We start from the raw sequence: 26968 nt of genomic DNA on the forward strand, positions 1-26968 counted from the left end.
ATATAAACTTTTATTTTTATGACATAGTTTACATTTTAAAAAATGTATATTTTAAAGTATAATTAAAAATTTCCATCTAATTTTCTTTCAGTTAGAAAAGAAAATCCATTAAACTTTTCAAATAACTAGTTAACGTGAAGAAATCTTTTAAAAGGAGTACAGTCTCTCTTGTTACTTCTTTAGTTCTTACAGAAACATAAGAATAATGAATCGGGTTACAGGAAGGCAGACTTCTGACCCACAGCGAGGACCGCGGCCGCTCGGGGCAGGTGCGCTCCCGCCTCCTCCTCCTGCTCGGCGGCCTGGATGAGATGAGGAAGGCGGAGGGAACCTGCGGGCTGGAAGAGTTTCAGTCAGTCACACTTGGAGCATATTTACAGGTAACTGTAAATGAAGCACCATTTTTCCAAAAAAAGTCTCCATGTGTCAAAATCTTAACTGTGGCATCAAATGTATTTTAACCCTGGCTGGTTAGGTGAGGAAAAGGATAATAAAAATTCTGGCTGATCAAAGTAGTATGTGCGTGTGTGTTTCTTTTTAAACAAATTAATACTGAAATGGATTAATGTTCTAAAATTTGGAATGTCTAACATTCTCTTCTTATTCATAATTTCATGTTTCATATCAAGTCCCTGAACTGAAATTGTTCAAAGGCATACGACCTAATTCTCACTCCTCTGTGTCACTAATCTGCCCTCAGCAATCGCCGAGGCTCATTGGTGCCTTCATCTCCAGTTACATTTTCTTCATCTTTTGAGCTGAGATAACAAGACAAATGCTGATCTGGCATCTACTAAGCATCAAGATAGAACATATTTTTTAAACTGTGAAAATATCACTGCTCTCGCACAGTGAATGAAACACTTTCCCAATGTCATCAATAACTTCCAGGGGTGTGATCATGCTTATCCGACCCTCATGAGGCCAACAGTCTGAACAGGTTAAGAACTAAGATGCCACCCGTGGCCAGGACTGACAGGTACCCACACGTTACATGGTGAGCAAGACTCTTCGACCTTGGTCTCCCTTTCCTTTATGTTCTAACCACCTAAGTAACTAATTATAAGCAAAAAGCAAAATTGGCAATTTAGTGAGAAATGATTGATCTATTTTAAAGTCACTTATTTGCTAACACTTTATGACCTGGAAGTAATTGATAAGGTTCCTATATCAAATAGCTCATTCTACTTGCAAGTAACTGTGTACCTGTATACTCCTGGGGGAAAATCTACACTCATAGGATTTTCAGATCTTGTCAAATTATTGCCCCTCCCCCATAACAGTTTGCCTACAACTTCCCAGGGTAACTGTGAACAAAATTCACTAAACTAGATCAGAGAAAACTGCTTTTACCCCTACTGTCAAGGGACTCTGGCACACACTTGGAGAGTCCATGGCAGAAAATATCACCCATCAGCTTTGAAGTCTTCATAGACTTAGAATGTTTCAAAGAAAACAAGGAGTTATAGAAGAAGCACACACGATATGTAGGGCTGTGGTTGTGACAATAAACACTCTTATGTGCTCAGTAAATCCTGGATAAGTGCGCCCATTCCAGAGCATCCATGACTGAAGGAAAAACTGGATAAGGCCTGACCCCAGAACATACAGTTCAGTGTTCTCCATTAGTGTGCTTCAGAAACAGGCATGGAACCGGTTAAAAACAGGAATACCCTGACCTACTGAATCCACGTTCAAGACACACGGAACTGCAAACAGAATAAACATATGGGCACACTCATGTCATCCTCTATCTAAAAAGCCCGTTTGCATTAAAAGCCTCTTTATTTGGGCTCCTTACCTCCTCAAAAGTGTACCAGTAGTTACTGTGCTTTGAAAAGTAAGAATTTAAAAATCTATTCCTAAGTCGAGCCTGACACTGGTCTGCTGTAAGTCAGTGCTTTCCAGAGCTCACCAGACACTGAAAGCAAGACATATCACAAGCCTTGTTAAGAGCTATTGTTCTAGAAACTATTGTACCATCTGTCAAATATCCTTCATAAAGCGGTAGGCCATGATGGATCCGGCAGGGTTCCTGTGTCCTCCCATTGTTTCGAGGAGACCAGCTGGACCTTTGCACAGCAAATGACAGGGTTTCCTTCCAGTGTTTCCATCTATTCAGACGACTAGGGCAAATGCTTTCTCAGAAAGCTATGCTTTCACCAAAGCTGGGTGAAAACCTAGTTTATAGAAAAATAGAGGCACCATGGTAACATAAAGATGACTACATTAGTTAAGAAGTCTGAGTATTTCTAGTCTCTCCATTGCTAATAACTATCCACATTTAAGTTACTAATATTAAAAACACACGGCTTTGTTCACTAGAACAGGACAGGTTCAGGTATTCCTAAACCGAACCACTTGGAACCACAGAACGACCTTTCCACAGCCACACCTACTGCAGCACACGCCTCTCTGGTCACTCTCCTGCCTTTGGGTCCAGGCGAGAAGGCAGCTGCCAGGGCAGAGGTGCTGCGCCCCCTGCCGGCTTCTGCTCCTGTGGGGCCCATCGTGTGGCACCTGGCACAGGGTAAGCACTCAGTAAATGGCAGCAATGATGTCTGATGACCACAAGTGCACAAATTACAGCATCCATATAACTCAGCACGTGACTGAACAAAGCCCGTGAAGGTGCTGGTAAGTCAGCGTGGCCACCGCCCCCGGTCCTCTCCCCTCCGGATTCGTCTCACTAACGCTATCTCACTTGCTGCCTTGAAGGAATGAACATGCTGACCGTGTCTCTTTCTAGAAACGCCACCTCACATGGCCCTGAAGAGGGGACAGTAACTTAAGGAAACAGGTGGCGTGGTCAATGAATTCCAGGTATCTCTCTCACACAAGAGCGACTGGTGAGAGCGGCTGTCCCCGAGGAGGGCAACTGGCTTGAAGCCAGGGAGGGGAGACTGACTTTTCAATATATACTGTTTCATCTTCTGAATTTTTGTACCTCAGGTATGTCTTATCTATATTAAAAGGTAAAGCATTTTTTACCATGTTAATTTTTGAAAAGTACAAAGACACAATTTGTATTTTTAAGAAGTAACGGCTTCCCTTAAGTAGTTGGGGAGTGGAAAGGCGAGCTTCCCACGCCCTTGGCCGCTGCCCTACCCATGCTCCCCACACCTGGGAGGGTGTGGGCAGAAGCTGGGGTAGGACAGGGACCGAGAGAAGCAAAACCTTTGGTTCAGGAGGACTCAGGTTTTGACTGGTTTCCACACAAAGGAAGCAAAGGAACTCCTACTGTAGATGCGGAGCAGCTTTATCTCCACCTCGCATCTGCTGCCCAGGGAAGGCAAAGCCCTGAATCAAAGAAAGGACCGATGGCACAGGAAGTGAGTGAGTGAGCGAGTGTGTGTGTGTGTTGTGTTGTGTAGTCCAAATGACCCATGCTGGGTCAGCTTTTCAATGCTGTTTTTTAAAATATTATTTTAATAGAGAAAGAAATCTGAAAACACTGCATCCTCTTGAAAAGACAGAGTTGGAAAGAACGAAGGTGGCATTTTATTTGAGCAAGTACAATCGAGTACAACAAAGCACAAGGTTAGTTTCCTCCTCTTATTCATATTTTCCATCCCTGATGGAATTATGTGTGAAAGTGTGAAGAGAATGGCCCGGGAAAGAAATCTCTTAAGTCTCACTCAAAGCAAGCCATCACACATACCCCATGGCAAAGCAGATCTTTGAAGACCAAGCAATACTGTGTTAAAAATGCTTTGTGTAGGGGCTGGCACCGTGGCCGAGTGGTTAAGTTCGTGTGCTCCGCTGCAGGAGGCCCAGTGTTTCGTTGGTTCGAATCCTGGGCGCGGACATGACACTGCTCATCAAACCACACTAAGGCAGTGTCCCACATGCCACAACTAGAAGGACCCACAACCAAGAATATACAACTATGTACTGGGGGGCTTTGGGGAGAAAAAGGAAAAAATAAAATCTTAAAAAAAAATGCTTTGTGTTAAAAATACATTTGGAATTCTAAAATGTGTAAATATGAAATGTAATTACAAGAAAATGAATTTATGAGGAAATATGCTACACACAAAGCATAAAGATTAAAACCCACCATGCTTGAGTGGCTCAGAATTGGGCCTGCGTCTTTAGGATGCCCTTAGAAAAGGGGAGGCCCGCTGAAGTTTCCTGGTACACTACGACAGAGCAGTGTCACGTCCTGGCCAGCCAATGGCAACAGCTCTGCTTGTCTCACGGTGTCCAAATTGCTTACTGATTTTCAGTTGTAGATAAGAAAAACAGTATGTTGGTTTCACAAGTCCTCATATTTTTAAAGGTGCACTTTAGGCAACAGGGCACAGCCTGTACTCGACATGAGATGAGAGTATGAGGAAAACTGCGCTTGCTGAGGCAGAACGCCCTCGGTTTCGGGCAAGCGTAGTGCTTAAGCACACTTAAATACATGGCACAAGTTCATTTCCTTTACTTTCCCGTTTCTAATGATTTAACGTCATGAACTACCAAGTTAAATCTGACAAGGTGGTGTAATCCCATGATCCAGGGTCAGTAATTTTTATGTCCAAAAGTCCAGATTCTGAAACTTCTAGGATAAAGAGAAAAGACACAAATGCAGTGATAGCTGTGGATTCTCTGCAACACTGTGGTACCAGACACAACTTCCCACCGCCCACCACTGTCTTCAGTGAGAGGCTGCAGAAGGAGCTGACTGAGGCTGCAGGGAGAGCTACCCAAACATGCTATCTCAGTAGCAAAAGCTTTGGTTTCAGGGACAAATGAGATAAGCAAGAATTAAGAGTTTCTGCGTATCTTTGAGAGCTCAAGCCCCAGCTCTCAAAAGCTGCGCCCAACTTCCTGGGCACTATCAGCGCTCACGCATCAACCCGATGGCAGACACTGACGGCCACATGCTTTACAGAAGCCTGAGCCCTCCCAGCCACACGAACTGAGTCTTCCTTAGCTAGTAATCCAGAGCTCCTGTTTGCATTCTCCCTGCCAGGATTGGTTAAGGAAGGAGATTATGATGAAAATCTAGCTGCTGAGACTCAGGAACTCTGCTGCCAAAAGTCTTCTGTGCCAGTTTTTCTTGCTCCTAAAACAGGACAGAAGAAAGGGGTGCTGTCTGTTCCCTCCCTGGAGCCCGCAACTGTGGCAGCAATATGTGTTAGGATCAGGGGACCAGCCTAAACAGGGCGCAGGAAGAACGTGGCGGCGATGCCACTGTTAAGTCACTAAATTAAGCAACCCTGGGACTTCCTATACCTCTGAACTTCTTGTTCTGTGAGATAATGAAATTTCCTTATTGTTTAAACCACTGGGTGTGGGCGGTGCGGGGGAGAGGCACCTGCTATTTGTGGTCCCAAGTAATCAGATGCAATTCCCTTCCTCTGAAATAACAGAACCCATTTCATAGAGCAGGGTACACACACGCACGCATGCTGTCTCTCTCTTTAACTCTTGTGTGAGTACTAACTTTGCACCCCACCCCCATCTCCTAAATTCGGGCTCCGTGGAGTAGAGCGCAGGCTCTGCATTCCCCATCTGGAAGAGCCTCCTCCCCAGCACCATCACCTACTTCAGCGCTCAGTTCAAAGTCTGCCTCCTACGTGAATAATTTCTTATTTAATACCTGCCTACATCTTTCTCTAACAAATAGCAATTACTGCCTCTAACTTTTCTCTTTTTGGGGAAGACTGGCCCTGAGCTAACATCCCTGCCCATCTTCCTCTACTTTATACGTGGGACGCCTGCCACAGCGTGGCCTGCCATGTCTGCACCAGGAATCTGAACCAGTAAACCCCAGCTGCCGCAGCGGAACGTGTGAACTTAACTGCTGCGCCACTGGGCCAGCCCCTGCCTCTAAATTTGTCACATCTTGTTTGCTGATTCCTGTGTCTCCCTCTCAGCGTCTACCTCTCTCAGCACACATTTGATATAAAGACTGACTGACCGACTAAGTACAAACCACCATTTTCCTTCACCTGAAACTCAGAGTTTTCCTTTCCTCTTTTCTTCCTTGTTTTCTTTTCTTATCTTCTCTGTAGAAGAAAAGACAAAAACTGAGATAAAAGAAATTCAGAGCTCAGACTCTGAAGGAAGAATAAGTATTTCTAAGGAAAGGTAAAAATGGCATGCCCTGCCTTCTGGGAATCACAGATGAAGTGAAAGAATGATGAGGACGTGGGGACAGCAGTTAGACACTACACAGCGACCTCCTGTTTCTGTAGCTCCCTACACACACTGACCGGTTCCGCTACTAAAACCAGGGCTGGGGTCACACTTAACAAATTGGAAGTGATGGCAGGAAAGATTGCAGAGTGTGTTCCACACTCTCAAGAGTGACAAGATGACGGCATCCTGTAGTGAGGGCTTTGAGCTTACACCTGGAGCTTTTTATCATAAAACAGAATGAAATGTGGATACCACCAACAGCACTGCTGTCTCGATGTAATGAACTTCATCCGAATGTGCTGATGTAAAAATATTTGATCTAATATAAACTTCAAGCTGTTTTAAAATGGAAAATAACATCTTGGGTTGTTTTTGTTTTTACTTTAAAACTCCTACGGTTGTTAGCTAAACCTCAAAATAGAGGGTCATTAGCAGGAGATTTCCAGACCATCTGCAGAAAGGCCCAGGCCATCACCCGAGCTGAATCTCTAGTAGCTGCTCTTCTGTGAGAAAGCTCTGGGCCGTCCTTCTGATGAGATGGCAGAAAGAGCATGCGCGGAGATCATGACCCAATGTAGACATCGGCTTGCCTACCTTTGAAGGTATGCAAGCGCAATTCTAACTTTTAAGTCATTCCAGATATTAAAAAGTTGTTGTAACTTTCATTAGGCAACATCAAACCAACACTAAGAACTTCTGCAAGATCTTTATATTACACAATAGAGTAAAAACTATTGTCAATGTTCAGATAGTTAAATGAGCACCAAACACTACAAAGTGTAACCAACATGGTTCTATTAAAAACTCTCAACTATGGCATTCAAGGACAGCAATACAATATTTCCTTTACAAAGCAACTAATATAAAAATCTGCAAATGCCATAAATTCATTCATAGGCTATTATTTTCACATAGGCATGTCATTAGAGTCTTTCAACTCTTTCTTTCAATTCTTTCCTGAGGTATTTTTTGTGGTTTACTTTTATTGTACTGCTGGATGCATTATCTTTGATGATCCTTTCCTAAAATGATTTTTAAAGACCTGCAAAAAATTTTATTGCATAGGACACTATTCATGACAGAGATTGGGAACTGCAAATATGTGGCATTGAAACAAGTCTTACAAATATTGCATTTTAAGAATTTGTTACATACATTTTTTTACAGTTTGTCTCTTTTAAAAAACTGAAGTTACAGCTAAGAGTTAACTACGTACAGTGAAGCATTTTAGGAATGTTAGAGATTAGAGAATACGATGAATGATACAAAGGAAAAAGCCATAATTCTTGTCAGCTATATATTGTATTGCCTTCAAAAGCAACTGTACATGTTGTAATCAGTTCATAGTCAAATATTTATACTAATCTGTTTTAGGAGAGCAAATGTCTTTCAAGGTTTCAAGTTCCTCTATAAGCTTCTTGTTCTGAACTTCCAGCACAGCAACTCGACTCTCCAGACACTTTACATATTCTTTCTTTCGACGTCGACATTCTTTAGCAGCTTCCCTGAAAAAAAGCAGAAGCAAAGGGCAAACAAAACATTTGTTGCATGCTCCTGACAGACAGACGGAAGTAAGCTTGGTGAATGTGAGCATGGCTGCATTCCAAATCTTGGAACAACATTCCCAATTCCATCTCAAACACTAAGCCAAACTGGATTCTTAAGGGTCAGAAGTGTCCCCTCCACAAGTCCACATGACAATTAGTAGAACTGCTGCATCTCCTGCCTTGATTAGAGTTCACAGTAAACAAGGTCCAGGTCAAAGACAGTTACTCTGCTTTATGGCAATAAAGATCTTTGAGGGCCTTGAGTTCCTCAATGAGAGTCTTGTTTTGGTTTTCAAGCACAGCCACACGATTTTCAAGACATTTGACATATTCTTTCTTCTTCCTGCGACACTCCCGGGCAGCTTCCCTGGAACCAACACAAGGCAAATGACTACAGGCACAACCTTCCAGCACAATCCAGAGTGGCTCAGTGAGCTGCCCCCCAAACTCAACAGCCAGTCAATCCTAGGCAAGGTTTGTACAAGGCGACACAACAAGTGTAACTAAGCACAGCATTTTGTGAGACTACTCTAAGACAACAAGAACAGCTTGAAAGCAGTCAGTTCGTGGGCATTCCTCACAAACGGTGTCTGTGTTTTCGTAGGGCATACTTTCCATGATAACAGTGACCAGAATGGTTTTCAGTAACCTAAAATAGAACGCATCCCCAAGTGGAATTTCTACAAAAACAGTCACAGATCCTTTTGATTCTCTTAGTTATTTTTGTCCACCAAAAGCCACATATTCTATCACAATGAATCAACATTATTCGATCAAAAATGATTAAAAAAATTAATCCTCAGAAACCTGAAATGTCAATATTGGAGATTTTAACTCTTCAAGACTAAATCTGAGTAAAACAAATAAGATCAATCACGACTGCAAAAAAACCAGTTTATTGGCTAGAGAACAACATGGATAAAAATAACAATAAACAAATCATGCAGATTTTCATAAACAAAAATGAAATGGACTCTGCTTCTGAAAACTAAAGAAGGAAAGAAGGGAAGGTACGCAATACAATACTCGATTATTCAGACAATTTAAACCCAGGAATATGAGAACACCACAATTAAAATTATGAAAAGGAAGCTACCGAATAAGTCAAAAGTACATTTCAAGCCTGTTCGCTCATCACACGCATTTACTGCCCAATATGCTGAATTGTAAAGCACTGCAGGCATGCCCAGAGGAAAGCAGACCAGCAGCCACAGCAACAAGCTTAAATAAACAGATGGGTAAGTCAGTCATTTTCAGGTATCATCCCACCAAAAAATAATGACTACAGCAACACCTTCTCTTTCTCCTTTTGTTCAGGGTGGGAGGCGGTGGCAACGACATCATTTACTGCTCTATGGAATACACCCGCTCAGAACACCTTTAGTTTGGAGTATTCAAGTGAGAATAACTGCCCTTGGGGTACCCTTCACATGAAAACAGCCTACATTGAAACAGATAATTCAAACACGTTTTAACAAAAGTCATGCTGAATGTCTAAACCCCAGTCGCTGTAATGCCAATTAGCCTTGCCGCAGTTCTGAACCTGGAGTGATGTGTACAACAGATCGGCCAGTTCTGTTTTTAGGATAGTTCACTCTCACTAACAACTGGTTATCTCTGTTTTCTCTGTGGGAAGCAAAAGTCAGCAGAAAAGAGACCTTGAAATACCAATGAACTGCAGGAAAAGATCAACCCCTACTTCCTAACCAAAAACAATGCACTCACCCCGTGAACTCAAAGTTCTCAGACTTCTCTCTCAACTGGTTAACAAAAAAATAAAAAATGTAAAAGTGAATTGAATCTGATAAAGATTAACTTTAATTAATAAGCAAGGCGAAATTAAGAATAATTTCAAGCATATTTATAGATTTGCCAATTTGGGGACATAATTCAACTCTCTTCCACAAAGGAACTAAAGTACATTTATTAATACCAAAGCTTTCATGATTAAATCATTACATTAAATTCTAGATTTAGAAGGAAGATAGTGATTTTACAAAACAAGTTACCAGTAAATGAAATTTTAAATATCTAATAGGAGTGTTGTGGGATATTTAATTTTTAAAATTTCATTTGTTCACAATAAATAGCACACAGTAATCGTAACTTCATATTTCACGTGTTCGTGCACGCATGTTACCAGAGCCAAAATGTTCCAAGCACAAAGCTTTAAATGATCACACCAGTAGACGGTACATTCCTAAGTACTTCTCAGCTATGGAAAACACCTGTTTCTTCTATTAATAGTTAGCTCAGTTTTCAGGCCTTGCATTTGTCTGGATATATCCTCAGCATGGAGAGGAAATACATGGCAAAGAGGAAAAATTGACAAGGCTATAAAGAAATAAAAACTGTCACTGGATTGGTGAAAATATAATTAAATATCTATTATAAATGCCACCCAAAGAATAAAAAGAGACAACGTATAAGAGGTCTTTCACGTTAATAAGTAAAACCTACATCCTTTCCATGAAGTTAAATCTGAAGCTGACGTTGAGGTCTTTTTGAGGTGACTCAGGTGTTTTAGAGCAGTGGGCTGGCTCTGGAATAAAGAACCGTCCAGGTTCTGTCCAGTTTGGGCTACGTGATCTTAACCAACTTATTACTTAACCTCTCTGAAGCACACTTTCTCATCTGTAAAGTAAGGATAATAACCAGACCTATTCTCACGTGAGAGCTACGTGTGAGTTAAAAGAAACAACAGAAATAAAGTACCTAAAAGTTGCATACGATACTTGCTCAGCAGATATTGAGCAACCTAATAGCCATTTACCCTCTGCTCTTCTCTTGTCTTGCTCTGAAACTGAGATTTGGAAAGCTAAAATTGACCCTTCTCAGAATCCGTTGCAGCTAGGGCTTCTATTAACCATTTCTAGTCAATGGAATGGGGTGAAAGCTGCCAGCAGGGTCTTCTAGGAAAAGTTTTCACAAGGGCCAGACTCAGCCAGCCTCAATTTTTAGCTTTAGCCCTTCTCTCTTCCTGCCTGATGCAAAGCTTAGAGGTGGGGCAGCCATGCCGTGATCACAAGAACAAATGTCACACGCTAAAGATGACAAGGCAGGCAGGAGCCTGGATCCTTGATGACCCTGCTGGCCTTTGTTCTGGCCGCGCATACCTTTGGACCAGCTATGTAAGATCACAACACCACCTGCAAGCCTCCATTTCCCTTACTTATTTACAGCCCAAACACAAACGCTACCCAAGAGTTACTAGCAGCTAATTATGTTTTTAAAACCCCAAATTTTATGATTTTTTTTTCCTCAGGGAGATCTCACATGTATGCGTAGGTAGTTGTGGGGCATGTTTCTAGGAACCCACTACCTCATATTTTATCTATTTCATTTTGGTAATTCTACTGACAAAATTTTTTAATCTAAAAATAAAGGTGGAGAATAATGACAAAAGGGAAATAAGAAGGCTACTTCTTAGTTCTTCCTTTTTATTTTCTTTGGGAAAGTAAGACATCAATGAACAAGTTTATAGTTTGCATTATTATCACATTTTATATCTCTAAAGTGAACCTCACAGTGTACATTCTGTGACCAGAGGCAATGATATTCCTAGGTCCTGAGATCTCTGCAAGTGCAGGTGTGAAGTATCCATATTCCTTCATCAGATCAAAGTCAGGGATCTGACAACAAGACTTCCATAAAACAACTATGATAGAAGTGATCGCCACCCACTCAGCCCCTGCAGAATTTCTGAATCCAGGATGACTCAGTAAACCTGGCACAAACACTGAGAAAGATGTGTTTATCTGAGTGATCCTATTTCTGGTTGTCTGTTGAGTTCTCCGGGGTGCAAAACTCCACCTAGTGATCTGTGGTAACTAATAAGCTTGGGAACTGTGGCCAACTTAAGGAGTCCCACAATCTATCAAATTGTGGCATTTAAAAGGCTATTAGTGTAGGGGCTGGCCCCGTGGCCGAGTGGTTAAGTTCGCGTGCTCCGCTGCAGGCGGCCCAGTGTTTCATTAGTTCGAATCCTGGGCGCGGACATGGCACTGCTCATCAAACCACGCTGAGGCAGCGTCCCACATGCCACAACTAGAAGAACCCACAACGAAGAATACACAACTATGTACCGGGGGGCTTTGGGGAGAAAAAGGAAAAAATAAAATCTTTAAAAAAAAAAAAAAAAAAAAAAAAAGGCTATTAGTAACCTGAATATAGCTACTACTGGTTCACACTCAGTTACAAGGGACAGTGATGAACTCAGCACTATTTCCAAATTTTAGAGGCTCAGAAGCCACAATATCTAGATTAACTAGGTTGCTAACACCCAGTAAATTAACTACCACCATGTGGTCCTAACCATAGGCAAGCACATGATCCCATCTGAAATGTTTTGTTTTCTTACAATGAGGACATTATTTAACACTTAAGAATATGGTGACAAAACTGCTGGGAAAACTCTTATATCATATTCTGTTCATTTTGAAAATCAGATTAATTTGCACCATTCTCCATAATAAAAACTAAACCAATAAATAACATGTCAGTTAAATGAAAAAGAATTTTGGAAAATAGCATTTTTATGATATAGTGCTGTTTAAAAAATAAAATTATAGAGGTACGGTGTAAGAATAAGTGAGAAAAAGAGAACAGACTGGAAGTATACATACTATAATATTAGTAAGTATCTCTAAGTGGTGGGGACAGGTGTAATTTTAATTCTTTCTGTTGTTTTGTATTTGCACTAGACTAGAAATGATCAGAAAAGGAATTCCTGTATAATAGAGAAAAAAGCAAAGTTACAAGGTAGATAAAAAGAAACTACTTAGAAGTAAAAGACTTAGAAAATTCTTAACTCACCCCTATATTTATTTTGCTCATAAAGAAGCTAAAAAATTATACTTATCACCTACTTCACAAATACCAAGTACAAAAGAAATCTTTATTTGTAATAAAGCCCTTCCATCGTCACTAAAAAAAAAATGAATCTTTTAGACATTACCCTTACAAAACATAGGTATATACCTCTTGCTGATGAAATAGTTTCACAGCTAAGAATTCTGACTAGAAGAAAATCTAATTATCATCACACATAGGGCACAAACCAACATAAAAATGCCATATAACACTAAACTGGGGAGAAATAGCTTAGGAAAAGTAATTTTCTTTAAGACCCACAGTAATAAATTATAGGTCCTATAAGTGGTTGCTGATATCCAGTGAAACATCTTACCTGTTTTTCATTAGCCTCAGCTCTCGTTTGCGTGTTGCCTCTTCTGCCAGTTGCTGGGGACTGTGCAAACTTCCTGGTGAGGCAGCCATCACTACCCCCTGTGGCAAAGCAGTAGTGGGAGCTCGGATCTGGTAAGTTGGCATGTCACCAGTGGCAGCTACAATAAAACAAAATATTACAAGCTTATATGAACAATTTACAACTTGATATTTTATATAGAACTGACCTGAAAATAACATACTTCTTCTTACATGTCATTAGAGGTGATCTTGCTAACACTTAAGATGATTATTCTGAGTATTACAGAAATCTCAGGTATCAAAGATCTTCTTCAACATTTGGAACAATGACATTCACCATGCTCTATACATTTAAAGTAGAAAAATGTCCTAGCCTAAAATCAGTGGTGTGCTGATAAACGTTTAACAACCAGCTCTCTGGGGTTGTTGGCCCGGACCTGTAGCATCTGTCTTTCCCATGACATGAGTTCTTTCACCATGGCCAAATTCAAGCTACCAATGTGACTTCACTGAATGCAGAGTTGGGAAGAGATACACAGTAAGTACCACACCATACTGATAAAACAGATGTAAATAACCTCAAGAACATAGATAAAATAATTAGAAATGATGTTTTGAGTATTTATTGTCGTTTTTAATGTAATTTATTTGTTAAATGTATGTGCGTGTGTGTGTGTGTATAAATTTTTAATAATGACTGTTTTAACAACCAGTTCACAAAAATCCTGAAAATTTAACAATCAGCTCTAGCAAACCAGCAGGAGCCGGCTCTAGCACACCACTGCAAAAATTCTGATTAAGCACAACATCTCCATCCTCTGCCTATTCCAGGCAGGAGATTTTCCTGTACCCTGTATCATGCCTGAAACAGTTACCAAACGTCTTCAAGTGTAAGTCCTACTAACAGAGGAGGACTGAGGTGCTGAAGGAAAGTACCAGCTCACCGTATTTGCAGTTAAAAGTCAAAAACAAAGCAGCAAAGCTCTACTTAAAAGTGGTTTCTCTGGGGAATGATCATTTTTGTCTTTCTTAGGTTTCTTGGGATAATACATTTCTAAGTATTCATTTTTAAAAAATATTTTCTAATTATTGTATAACCATAGTTAAATGATAGACTTAATATTTATTTAGTATTCATATTGAGTACTAAAAGTCCTCAAAATGTCCTAATTTATATTCAAAATTTCTCTCTCTACTGCAATAAACATAGCTTCCCAGAAAAGACAGATGGATTTAAGTGATGAAACACATTTCCACCACCAATATTTCAATTTTGAGAATGTATGGTCCAGAGTTAATGTGACATCCTGACAGGATATTACAAGCTAAACGCAAGAAAAACGTTTAAAGAAAGTTACTAAATCCTGTAAAAATTGGTCTGAACCAAATGCCAATCACTTACATATTTCAATAAAATGTATTATACCCACTGAGTAAGAACTAAAATTTTACCCAAAAGGAAGACAAAGACTTTTTCACTTAAATAGGATAGTATCAGTGAAAATGGCCAAGTAGTTTAAAAGATCTGTCAAAAATTTATCTATGTGCTTCTTTTTGGGTAAATCTTAGGTTTGTTTTCTCCTGAGGGCTCAAGAATAAGGTGAAAGACTAAAACAATAAAAAATATGGCTTTGGGAGAAGATCATTAAAGGTCTTCATAAGATTAGTAAAAATACCACTTATAAGGTTGTACTACTTCTTCCTTCTGTATGTAATTTAAAAAAACAATGGTGATAAATAGTAACTGTGATAAATATAATGTTCACTAGCAAAATCTCTATTGACAACCTTGGGAAAAATTCTAAATTTGTTTTTGTGACTATTTAAAAATACTGTATACATAGATGTCTCACTGTATGTCACAGAAAATTTTATAGCTTTGAAAAATGTAACACAATTTTAAAACCAGTTATAAACTGTTAACATACTGAACATTTTTTTAAATATGTATTTTATCATTTTGTCAGAGGAGATAAAATAGAGCACAGAATGACATAGTTCTCTCCTCTCTTCTTTTTATCCACATCCAGGGAAGAAGGTTATGGGATAATAAAGGTTGAAACAATGGAACAGCTGCAGGTGACACAGGCTTTCTAAAACTGGAATAGCCAGTGATGAATGAGAAGCTGAGGTGTCATCAGGTTGACGTTTGCACACGGCAAAGATGCAGACCTTGGTCCAGGGTTGTTCTTTCCAAACACGGCTCACTAAGAAGCGCAATAAAATCAACAGAAAGGTACAGAGGAGTTCATTATACCCTCTCTGGTTTTATATACATCTGCTATCTTCTCTACTGCAAAGTTAGAGCAGAATGCTTACATGATATATAAAAGTTAGTTGAAGAGTATCCATTTTTTTAAAAGAAGGAAATAAGGGGGGTGGGAATACTTCACAGATGAAAAATAAAGCTCATTCATTGGTCTTAGAATCCGAAATGGTTCTAAACTTTTGCCTGTTTCCAAAAGCTGAAACCACCCTCAAAGGAACAAATTCGGCACTATCAAGGATAATGGCAATTCCAAAAGAGGCATTCTTAAAACATTTTCAGCAACCGCTCAAATGATAATGTGGAAGAGAATGATATACTTGGATGTACTAGTTCTGGGATGTTAGCTAACAAACTGGGTTTTATTACAATTTTTTAGACATACTATATTCCTTTTATCTCCTTTGACAAAAGTCAGATTGCAGCTCATTAGTTGAAGCCAGAAATATGAATTAGTATAAATTAGTAGGAATTAGTATAAATTTCTGTAATATCCCAAAGAATCTATAAGATGGTACACTTCTAATGGTCACTGAACAAATATGAATGGATAAATCCCACATATTCAAATAGGATCTTATTAGTAAATACATTAAGAAGATAAGAGCAAAGAGCATCTCTTGTTTTGAGGAAATCCAAATGTCAAAAAGTTTTGTTTTTGAAACAAGTTATATAAAAGTTTTTTATCTTAGTTAGCTCCAGTTTCTAGTATTAAGAATTCAGTGGTAATTTAAAGCAGATAAGATACCTGGGCTTACAGATCAAAGAACCATCCTGTGTCCTTTGATGACATATCTTATGCCTGCACTCTTATAAAGGCCAATTCCTGTTCCATCTAACTACTAAAAGTGTCCAAATTGATTTTTATTCTAGCGTTTCATTGTATAAATTATTTCTGAAAATAAATGGATCATCAGTGGGGACTTTAAACTCATGATTGGGGAAAGATAATAAGAAAAATATATTTATACACTAATTTTATTCTAAGGCAGTGAAAGCTTTAAAGACAAGTCTGGGATATCTTTTTTACCTTAGAATCTAGCACAGAACGTGACATATAATTGGTGCTTGGTGAGTTTACACGTGCGCTATGAAGTAAATTCTGAACTTCCCTGGGTTTTGCACAAGCCCACTGTCATTTGGAATGTTTAAAATAAGCAGTCTTATAAGACTTTCATTAGCTATCATTATAGCTAAGTCTTTAAGTCTTTAACACTAAGACCTGGAAAGCCCTACAAGATGCTACATATTTATTCAAACTGGCCTTTCTTGAAAAAGGCATTATTTCTTCAATCTTTCCTCAGATGTTAGTCATCTAACCCGACATTTTAGAAGCAGAGATGTTCTAATTATAGTGTTTCCAACCATATAACTCTTGACATGGAAAAAAAATCTTTAAATTGAGTATCAAATATTTCATGGGAAAAGAAAATTCCTAGAACTCAATTCTGGTCATTAACTTCATACCTCTCTTTGCAAGCTTTAAACACGGTACAGCAGAAAAAACATGGGGTTTGGAGTCTGGGTTCTAGTCCAGCTTTGCCACTTACCAGCCATGTGACTTGGGGCAAGTTCAGTTTCCTCATCTGTAAAATGGGGATACAGTATCTCATTTAATACTCACAATACACCCTGCAATGTATGTCAAAGTGTCTAGCACAGTGCCTGGCACGTGGGAGGCATTCAGCAAATGTTAGAGCCCTTCCTCTTCCCTTCCTTAAGTTCTGAAAGACAACGTTCCAAGTTATGCTTATGCCGTGGATTAGTCAAAAGGCAGATAACATCCATAAATATATTTTCCCCTGGAGTCTCCCTGCTAACAAACCTGGGTAATAGAATGGTGAAATATACGCTTCTTACTCCTTATTTTCTTTAAAAATATGCCTATTAAAAACTTTAAAGCTGTATACTGTATTTTATTATATTCCTTTAGAGAATAAATTATTAAAAGATAATATAAAATGTTCTTTTCAATATATATAACAATTTAAAACAGAACCTCAAAGGTGAAGAATCACAAATAACCAAATGATATCATCTCAGCAGACTGGTAATAAGAAAACTGAAAGATCCCACAAGTCAAAGAGGTATTTGTTTGTTTCTTCCTAAGAAAGAAAAAAGAAACCCAGCCAAATGCCTATCTAGATAGCTTCCAAAGTAAAATGATTTATCAACACCCCAAATGATGGTGACTTTACTTGCTTGCTTGTTTATTTATTTAGATTGCTATAGTACTGAGCACATTAAGTAAATAAAAACAGCTTTACATATGGTGCTAACGTCATATGACATTTCGCCATGTGTCACTAATGCCAAGGACACCTAAGTAATAAGCAAGAGAGGTAACCTAGAAGTCATACTTAAAGCAAGGGGCTTCTTCCCCTAGCTCCAGCAGCTATGCCACCTTCCCTTTCTCCTGTGGTTCCCCCCCCCCATCACACCAGTGCTGCTAATGCCCAAAGCAGGCTTGTCCCTGCCTGTCGCCTCAGTCATAAACTGTCCCTCCCCTACTGCTCCACTTTTGCCAAGAAAATTAAATCCTACATAACCATGACTACGTAAGCACTGAACATTTTCAAATTTGTTACAATTACTAGAGCACACAGACCACACAGAATTAAGTCATTAAATATTTATTACTTTAAGGTACACATAAGGGAACTTTCTGAGTTGTTTATTAAGTGTAAACTTTAGAGTAAAAAACAAGTCCATGTAAAAAATGAGATATTATGAATACTGAAATTTAAAGTTCTATATAATAGCAAATATATGCTCTATTGCCCTATGGGAGTAATAATAAATATTCTAGGAAAAAATCCATTTGACTACTTAAAATGATACTAACTTCATTTTGCAGGTTTATAAGCAGTGGGGAGTGTGCTACTGTAACTCATCTAATGTTAGCACAGTTCATCAATGTCAGGCAAATTTGGAGGAGCAATGTAATATGGTGTGAAGAGAACCAGACAAGCAGTCTGAAGATTCAAACTGGCTCACCACTTGCTGGCTTCGCAAGCCTGCAAGAGTCACCTATCCACTCTGAGCTGGGCTCAGTGATCCGCAAAATGAACGCGATACTATCTGACCAGGGTGAACCAGTGAGAGTGCACGGAAGTGCTTCCCCTCTTCTCAGTGAGGCCTCCCCTCACCCTCTATTCCTGTGGGTCTCGCACCTTCTGACAGCTTCTTTGATAGCACTTACCACATCTGTATTTACGTCTTTGAAACATTAAGTGATTTTTTTATTTTAAAATTTACATAAATGCAAAGTATCATCATAATTATTTTTATTAGGCAATATATTCATATAGGCAAATAAAATAGGGCAAAGTAAAACAATTATCCCAAATTATATTTCATTAAAAAATTTTCCAAAATGCTGGGAAAATAGTAAAATGGCCCTTTCAGTAAAACATCCATACAGAGTTTTATTGAAACTTAAGGTAGATGAGTGCCTTGTTATTTTCACTTCCAACGTGATTATAACTTGTTTTGCTAACAACTTCAACAAACTGTTACAACCTGATCCAAACCATTCTTTTAAATGAAAATTTCCAAACAAAAACCTTTCCCAGTAGCCTCCTTTCACAAAGGTGAAATGTATTCTTGTTCTCATGCATCAAATATTAACTAAGATGTTGTTTTCCAAATTTGAATAAGTCGGAATGTTTGTTTTTCACAATTCAGAAATCCAGGCTGAATACTACTTTTTAGAGTTTTTTAGACACGGAATCTAAAAAATATGGAGTTAGACTCCTAACATAATCAGCTTGTGAATAAAGCCAAAAAATATTTCTAATAAAAATCTAACCTATACTCAACAGAATCAATAATTCTCTAAACTATAGATATTCACTTTTCACATTGAATTCCATGATGCTATAAGTAAATGCTCCCAAAACCTTTTCCAGTCGTCAGTATTGTTGGGAGCCTGATTTTCGTCTAGATCAGTTTTTCAAACTTTAAGTTGTAGACCATTAGTGGATCGTAAAATCAATTTCATGGGTCAAGAATAGCATTAAAAAAAGAGAAGGAAAGAGAACAGAAAAGTATGAGTACCTCACATACAGTAAGTATAAGCATCGCTTTTGAAACTTGTTCTATATTAATGTAGGGCACACCCACGCACAGGTCTACTGCACCATGATGTAAAACAAGGGTCAGAGTCAAAAAGCGCAAGCCAGCGGTCCAGGTCAACCCTCTGGGTTCGCCCATCCACACAGGCACACCACAACTCAGAATCCAAAGGCTGCCCCGGGAGCTGCTCTACTCCACCTGCGAAAAGCACCTTAGACCCTGCGCTCTTTGGACTCTTCAAACAAAAAGAAAAAACGTGTTTTTCATTTTAAAACGGTATTCCAAACAGAATTGATTCTGTGACAACTGACCAGATTTCCAAAAATGATGATTTCCAAAGGCACAACGATATCTTGTGAAAAAAGGCTGACATCTTCTAGTTTCAGCATTTTGAAAATTTTAAATTGGAAAGGGTAACACTGTGAAAAAAAATCTCTTTAAGGATGGTATGTTCATTCTGTAAACATAAATGTATAAAAATGTTCACTTATATAGAAGCAATGGTTAAAGTTTTATGCAAATTTTTACCTTAAACTTTCATCTTTAAATATATTCTGAGTATTTTCAAATCATTTTATTTTTTGTTATGATTCTCATGCTCAGACAAGTCAAATGCTGAATTGGAATTAAAAGCTTAGTAAAGAAACATATAAACCAATTACTAATTTTTTGATATATGTGCAGAAAACTGCCTTTTGGTTCTGAGTCATATAACACGCAATATCTGAGGTTAAGTCCATCTATATCTTACAATAAATTTGTATTGGAGAGGTTCTGCAATCTGTAGCATCTCTAAAACTTCACAAAAGCTCGAGAGAAACAATGGGTCCTCAAGATAATCCTACAAACAAGCGACCACGGCTTTTGCACGCTCCCAACACGGGCCTGTCGCCCTGGTGGCGAGGCCGCGGCGGGCGTCCGCCAGCCCCCTCTCCGCGCCCACCTGCGCGCTCGGCGCCGGGGCGGCGGGCACACGCTACCTCAGTCGACGCCGCCGCCGCCGCCGCACGAAGGACAGCGGCCACCCGGCCACAGCCGCGACCCGCACGGGCACCGACGCACGCGCGGAACTCCTGGGGACGCCGGCCCCCGAGCGTGCCCTCGGCCGGCAGACACTCACCTCGAGGGGGGCGGCAAAGCACGGCTCGCGAGCGAAGCTGAGCGGCGGGAGGGCGCCCCGGAGGAGCGGCGGGGCCGCCCGCGCTCACGTCAGCGGGCGCACGCGCCAGGGCCCGCGGCCAGCCCGGCTGCTGGCTGACGTCGGCGCGCCGCCCGCCACAGGCCCCCGGCGCCCCCGAGCGGTTCCGGGAGGCGCGGTGACGTCAGCGCGCGCCGCCGCAAGCCGAGCCGGGGGCAGGGGCCCGGGGCCCGAGAGCCGGGGGTCAGCGGCAGCGGCCCTCCGCGCGGCTCCTCGGCTCTGGGCTACGTGCGTACGCGGCGAGGAAATCGGCAGCTCGGTTTTTGACAACTTGCAAACTGTGTAAGTTTAATCTGTAGCGGCATCGGACCTGCAACAGGTTGCAGATGAAGTAACAGCTTATTTTGGTAGAGCGGAACGGAGAGCGAGCGAGCGAGGACCACTGCCGTGGTCAAGTGAGCGAAGAGGCAAGCACACTGAGATGCCTCAACAGAGTGCGGAATTTACAGAGAGAGAAAGAAAGGAACGTCTTACTCCTCAGCTACCGGAAAAGTCATACTTTCTGAAACACTCAGGTGTCCCGAAATAATTTTTTTAAAGTTCAAAAAATTTTTTGCAGAAGTAATTTAAATCCCACTTTAAAATTCTTACCTGTTTCATCTCCAGTTACAGCCATGATGGGCTTCTGCATACAAACTGCCTTGTTTCCCCTCTCACAGGGCAACAAAGTGTTCCGAACTAACAAGCATGGGCAGGGTACGTAGGAGTATTGACATCACAATGACATCACTAGCCTATCACTGCCATCAGTTTGCTTTGTCACAGCCGAGCTCACTGAAACCCAAGCCCTATGAAAACCCTTCCTGCAATAAAGCATCTTAATGCTCGTTTCTCATTTTTACATAAAAATATGTTGGGATGGGCTCTGGCAAAAAAACGTCTCATTAGCATTAAAAGTTACATAGTTGTTTCTTATGGGGCTTCTTCTTTATTATTGTCCTGTCCAAGTTTCTAGATAAACAAAGGTGGCATAAACCCTATATAGTTTTCATAACTCACAGAAGGAGGAAAAAAATACTTGGAGATTAAAAAAACAAAAAAAGAACCCTAACATTAAGCTCTGAAAGACACTGTGAAATACACAGAAGTGTATTTCATAGACCCTTCTAAATTCACCCAGTAAGAAATACCCAGCCACCTTTGTTCACTTAGCACATTTTTATTTGCTACACCACCATAAAAATCAAGCTGTTCCTAAGGTAACATAGAATTTGCTAATTTCACTTGAAGGGAGTAGATACTGAAATTTTAAAAATTCACTGTGCCAAATGTAGCAAGTATTATATGGCATTCTTCCATAAATATTAGATTGAACCAAATAAATCTGCTGATATTTGACTTTTTTGGCTCACAAAAACAGCAATTTCATGGGGCTCAATCTAATACATTATTTTACTAAATTAAAATCCCTTGAAAAGAATTTTGTGATTTTTAAAAATTCTTAAGTCAGTCACAATTACTATTTGTAAATTTTAAAAAATATGTCCAATTTTATTTGGGTCACCTAATGAAGGTTCAGTGCTTGAATTGCTGGTTCTCTATAGGAAATTTAACAATTGCACAGTTAGACAAAAAACTGGCATATGTTCAACAGTATAATAGACCACAGCCTGGGGAAAAACCTGATTTGCATCTCTACTGCAGAAAAATAAGTGACATGTCACTGAGACCTTTTACCTCTATCAGAGGGCTGCACAAAGCCCATTCTCTTATCTGATTAGAATCCAACCCGACCTTATGTCAATGAAAGGACACTCTACCACAGTTCGCCTTATTCAATTAAGCACCTTCTGGTAAAGGCAGGGACTTCACACTTAGGTACTAAGGAAGTGAGACATCAGGGAGTATCAGGTTTCCAGTGTTCTCCAGAGCACATGAACTGAAGACAGCCTGCCCTGGCTGAGGAAAGAGGTCTAGGGATCAGCCTAGATGTTAACCCCATCAGAGGATCCATGAAGGACTCTTCCATCCCAGCCTCACCTAAAGGTTTGGGTCCAAGAGTCAATTTTATGTCCAATTTCAGAAAGTTCAAATAGATTTTTATGTCAACATTTCTTTAAATTGGCACTTGGTGCTCAATAAATAGTGTAAAAAAGGGTAGAGGAAGGAAGGGCAGGAGGAAGCTTGGTTGCTTGGCGGACTACTGCTGTAGTTAAGTTTTAATATACTTGCTGGACCAAACTCAAGCAGCACACAGAAGTAGTAACATTTTCACAGACGAGGAGTACTTCACTCTCGTTCAGTAAATGGTTACTGAATGTTTATCATACGCCAGCGACTGTGCTAGGGACTAAGAATCCCTGTCCAAATAGAAGTTCCCATCTAGGCAGGACATGGAGCTTCACAAGAGTGTGAGATGTGCCCCAAGAAGGTGCAGTGGGAACTCACAGGAGGTATCTAAGCCACATCTGGAGGATCAGGGCAGGCTTCCTGGAGTGCTGTCTAAGGTGAAAACTGAATAATGCACATGATTAGGGAAAGTGTTCTTGTCAGAGCAAAGGCTACGTGCGAGGGCCCTAGAGAGGAGAGGGGGCATGGCATATCACAGGAAATTAGAAGAATCCAGCACAGAGCTGCCCTACAAAAGACGAAGAAGATGAGAGGAAGGAGGCCTGGATCAGGCAGAGACTTGGGCCGTGTTAAGGATCTGGACTCTGTCTAACAAGTAACAGGCAGTCAATGAAAGTTCTTGAGCAGGAGACTGACATAAATTAGATGTGAATTTTAGAAATACCACTCTGAATTGCAGAATTGAGAGTATAATGTAGAGAGGGAAGTGTCGGAGGCAGAGACTTGTTTTTAAGAAATAGTAGTAGCTCCCAGGATCATTGAGAAGGATGAAGAAAGAGAGCCTAGCTGAACTTTCAGGAACAATTCACAAAAAACCGGGCCAAGAAGGGATCTGCTGCCTCCGGCATGACTAGGAAGATCAAGAAGCTGCTCCACAGCGGCCAGCTTCAGAGCAGAGATCGGAACCTGCTGTCGTAATCCAGGTCAGAGCAGATGGCAGCCAGAACTAGGGTTATGACTGGGCGGAGAGGAGCGAAGAGGTGTGATTTGGCTAGGAGGAAGAATGGATGGGGGAAGGGAGAGTAAGGGATGATGCTCAGGTTTCTGGCTTGAAGCAACAGGATGGACAGTAATCCATTACTGAAATAGGGTAAACAAAAGAACTGGGGTAGGGGGTCAGCCTGGTGGTGTAGTAGTTAAGTCTGTTTGCTCTGCTTCGGCGGCCTGGGGTTTGTGGGTTCAGATCCTGGGTATGGGCCTACACACCGCTCATCAAGCCATACTCTGGCGGCATCCAACATACAAAATAGAGGAAGATTGGCACAGATGCTAGCTCAGGGACAATCTTCCTCACCAAAAGGGGGGAAAAAATACTTGGGTGGGGAAAAATGGATGTGGAGTTTTGGACTTAAGTAGTTGAAGATGTGTGTAGGATATCTGAGCAGCCAGTTGGAGTGGGGCACAGTCACAGTGAACTGAAGCCATGGGCAGGGAGGTCATCCAGGGAGAGTACTCAAGTCTGACAGCAGAGGGCCCAGGATGCAAGCCTGAGGAATGCCACTAACACTTAGGAGCCGGGCAGAGGAAGATCAGACCAACAAAGGAGACTGACGGAGAGGCAGGAGAGAGAGAAGAAACTACAATAAAATGCAGTATCAGGGAAGCGAAAGAAGCAGAAGTCAACAGTGTTAAATACCGCTGAGCGATTAATTGAGAACTCACAAAGAAACTGCTGTGACCTTTCAATGGAATGATAGGGGGGAAGGTGGATAGAGAGTAAGACAAGAGTGCCCAAGGACCCTGTGATGTGTAACGCAGAACTAGAGCGGCTGGCCACCATGATTTTAAAAAAAAGTAGAGGAGGAAAGGAAAGGAAAAGCAAAGGCCAGGCAAGGAGAGAAAGAAAAAGAGAGGAATAAAGATTGGAAGGAAAGAACAAACATCTTACTTGTATTTGATAAAAGCGTTCACATAGTATCACGGATAGATTCACAATGAATCAGCATATTATTAGCAGTAACTATAGTTTAGCAAGGTTAATAGATAAAAGGTAAACTTTTAAAAAATCAATAATATTTCTCTTCACCTGCAACAACTAGAAAATGTAATAGAAAGGCACCATTCATAACAGCAATGAAAACCATAAAGCATTTAGGAACTAACTAAACAAAGAATATAAAAGACTCCCATGGAGAAAATTTTAAATTGTTAAAAGAAGTTAAAATAAGATCCACCTGAATAAATGAGACGATCAACAGTTTGGAATAGGTCAGTTTAACATTATAAAGCCTTCAGTTCCGCCTAACTCTTGTGCACTGTTGGTGGGAATATAAACTAGTGCAGCCTTTAAGGAAAACAGCATGGAGGTTCCTCAAAAAATTAAAAATAGAACTACTATCCAACCCAGCTATTCCACTTCTGGGTACTTATCCAAAGGAATCAAAAATACTAACTTGAAAAGATATCTGCAGTCCTATGTTCATTGCAGCATTATTTACAACAGCCAAGATATGGAAACAACCTAAGTGTCCATTGATGGATGAACGGATAAAGAAAATGTGGTACATATATACAAGGGAATATTATTTAGCCATGAAAAAGAAGGAAATCTTGTCATTTGTTACATGGATAGACCTTGAGGGCATTATGCTAAGTGAAATAAGTCAGACAGAGGAAGACAAATACTGAATGATCTCACTTATATATGGAATCTAAAAAAACCCAAAAAAACCAAACTCATAGACACAGAGAACGGATGAGTGGTTGCCAGAGGTGGGGGGTGGGGAACGGGCTAAGTGGGTGAAGGTGGTCAAAAGGTACAAACTTTCAGTTATAAAATAAATAAGTCCTGGGGATATAATCTACAGCATGGTGACAACAGTTAATAATACTGTGTTGTATATTTGAAAGTTGTTAGGAGTGTAGATCTTAAAAGTTCTTATCACAAGAAAACAAAATTTGTAACTATGTGTGGTGATGGATGTTAACCAGACTTATTGCAGTGATCACTTATTGTGACTTATACATATGTGGAATCATTATGTTGTACACCTGTAACTAATATAATGTTAAATGTCAATTATAGCTCAATAAAAAGACCAGTTCTCCCTAATTAATCTATAAATTAAATGCACTCTCATTTTATTATATGACATTGTTATTATTTAGAAACTCAAACTTATTCCAAATGCATACGAAAGAATAACGGTTCCCAAAGGCTAACTCAGCACTAAAAAGACCCTAAGCAAACAGACAGACAGACAGACAAAAGGACAGAAAGGGGAACTTGTTCTGCGAACCAACAAACCAGTATGGCACTGGCACATAGAAAAAGAGACCAAGAGTGCAGAATGGAGAGTTCTGAGACAGATCCAAGTATACATGAGAACCTATTGTTTAAATACTATTGCCCCATAAATTAACTGGGAAAGAACAAACCATTAGTAGGGAAAACTAGCTCCATACATGGAGAAAAAATGAAAAGGAATTCCCACCTAATAGTATGTACACAGGTGAACCTCAGGTGGATTAAGGACCTAAATGTGAAAAGTAAAACTACAAAGCTAATAGAATTAATGTAGAAAAATATCTTTATGACTTATGGAAGAAAAAAAGTTCTTAACTAAAACCCTCAGAGGACAAAACTTATGTTTAAATAAATGTGTTTAAACTTCTGTGCATATTATCTATGCAAAATATAAAACATTTAAAAAACTCTCCTTGTTGTTAAAGTATCAAGTTTGCAGCAGGTTTTCCATATGAAAAAGATAAAATTAGAAGAAATGATTATTCTTTATGATTATTCATTTAGACACCAGAGTTCACGAGTTATCAGGGAAATATGTAGGTGGACTTAGTTTTACATTTAAAATTAAAGTATTGGGTAAGTACTATGTATTTTTTTTTTACTCCATAAATGCCACCACTTCAGTTCTTCATATACTTTTATAATTGTCCATGCTAACCCCCAAATACCTAAGAGAAAAGCTAATTTTCAAGAGATTCATCAATTATAATCTGCTTTTTTCCACACTTGCAAGATTTTCAAACTAAAAGAACTGATTACTCCCCTTAAAATTAGTGCTATATCATATGCCCTAAGCAAACAGACCAAGCAGAATAGAATTAAATTAAAACAGAAGTTTTGAAAGTTGTATTAAACATATTATAGTTATTATAGTTATTATGAAGACAATGAAATTAAAATAATGTAAAACTCAACTTTGATCGAAATCTTAGGTTATCCTAAAAGCTTAGGGCTATGTGCCAACTGTTTTATTTCACTACTGTCAGCTTCTGTAAGAGGCAGTACAAGTACCTCAGAATTCAGATATACTAAGAATGGTCTAAAGAAAAACCAACAACTAGCCTTTGTTTTCAAATGAGATGTCTAAAAATGAGACTTGAGTGTAACAGCTGGAGAAAGACCCAAATTCAGTGCAAAATGGACTGGATACTTAAATCTTCATAAACTAGGTAATAAAAATATATTAGGCGCAATATTTCTAACCCCCAAATGAAGGACAT

The 26968-nt window shown here is 39.8% G+C and overlaps 1 protein-coding gene across 50 annotated transcripts in view; it reads right to left on the minus strand.

The window, feature by feature from the left end:
- Positions 1-6826: 6826 nt before the first annotated feature.
- CREM (cAMP responsive element modulator) overlaps positions 6827-26968 on the minus strand; it is a 62835-nt gene continuing 42693 nt past the window's right edge. For 15 of the 50 annotated variants that reach the window (XM_023632143.2, XM_023632133.2, XM_023632137.2 and 12 more), the window contains 2 exons: positions 12871-13027; positions 6827-7640 (listed from right to left, as the gene is read on the minus strand). In XM_023632143.2, coding sequence (XP_023487911.1) covers positions 7496-7640; positions 12871-13027 — 302 coding nt within the window. In that variant the 3' untranslated portion in view covers positions 6827-7495. Of the gene's footprint in view, positions 8050-12870; positions 13028-16706; positions 16743-20353; positions 20552-21022; positions 21344-26968 lie in introns of those variants that run through there. The other 35 variants (XM_070255126.1, XM_023632122.2, XM_070255123.1 and 32 more) reach the window with 11 other exon arrangements.

The sequence above is a fragment of the Equus caballus genome, chromosome 29 (genome assembly GCF_041296265.1).
Source record: "Equus caballus isolate H_3958 breed thoroughbred chromosome 29, TB-T2T, whole genome shotgun sequence".
Taxonomy (NCBI): domain Eukaryota; kingdom Metazoa; phylum Chordata; class Mammalia; order Perissodactyla; family Equidae; genus Equus; species Equus caballus.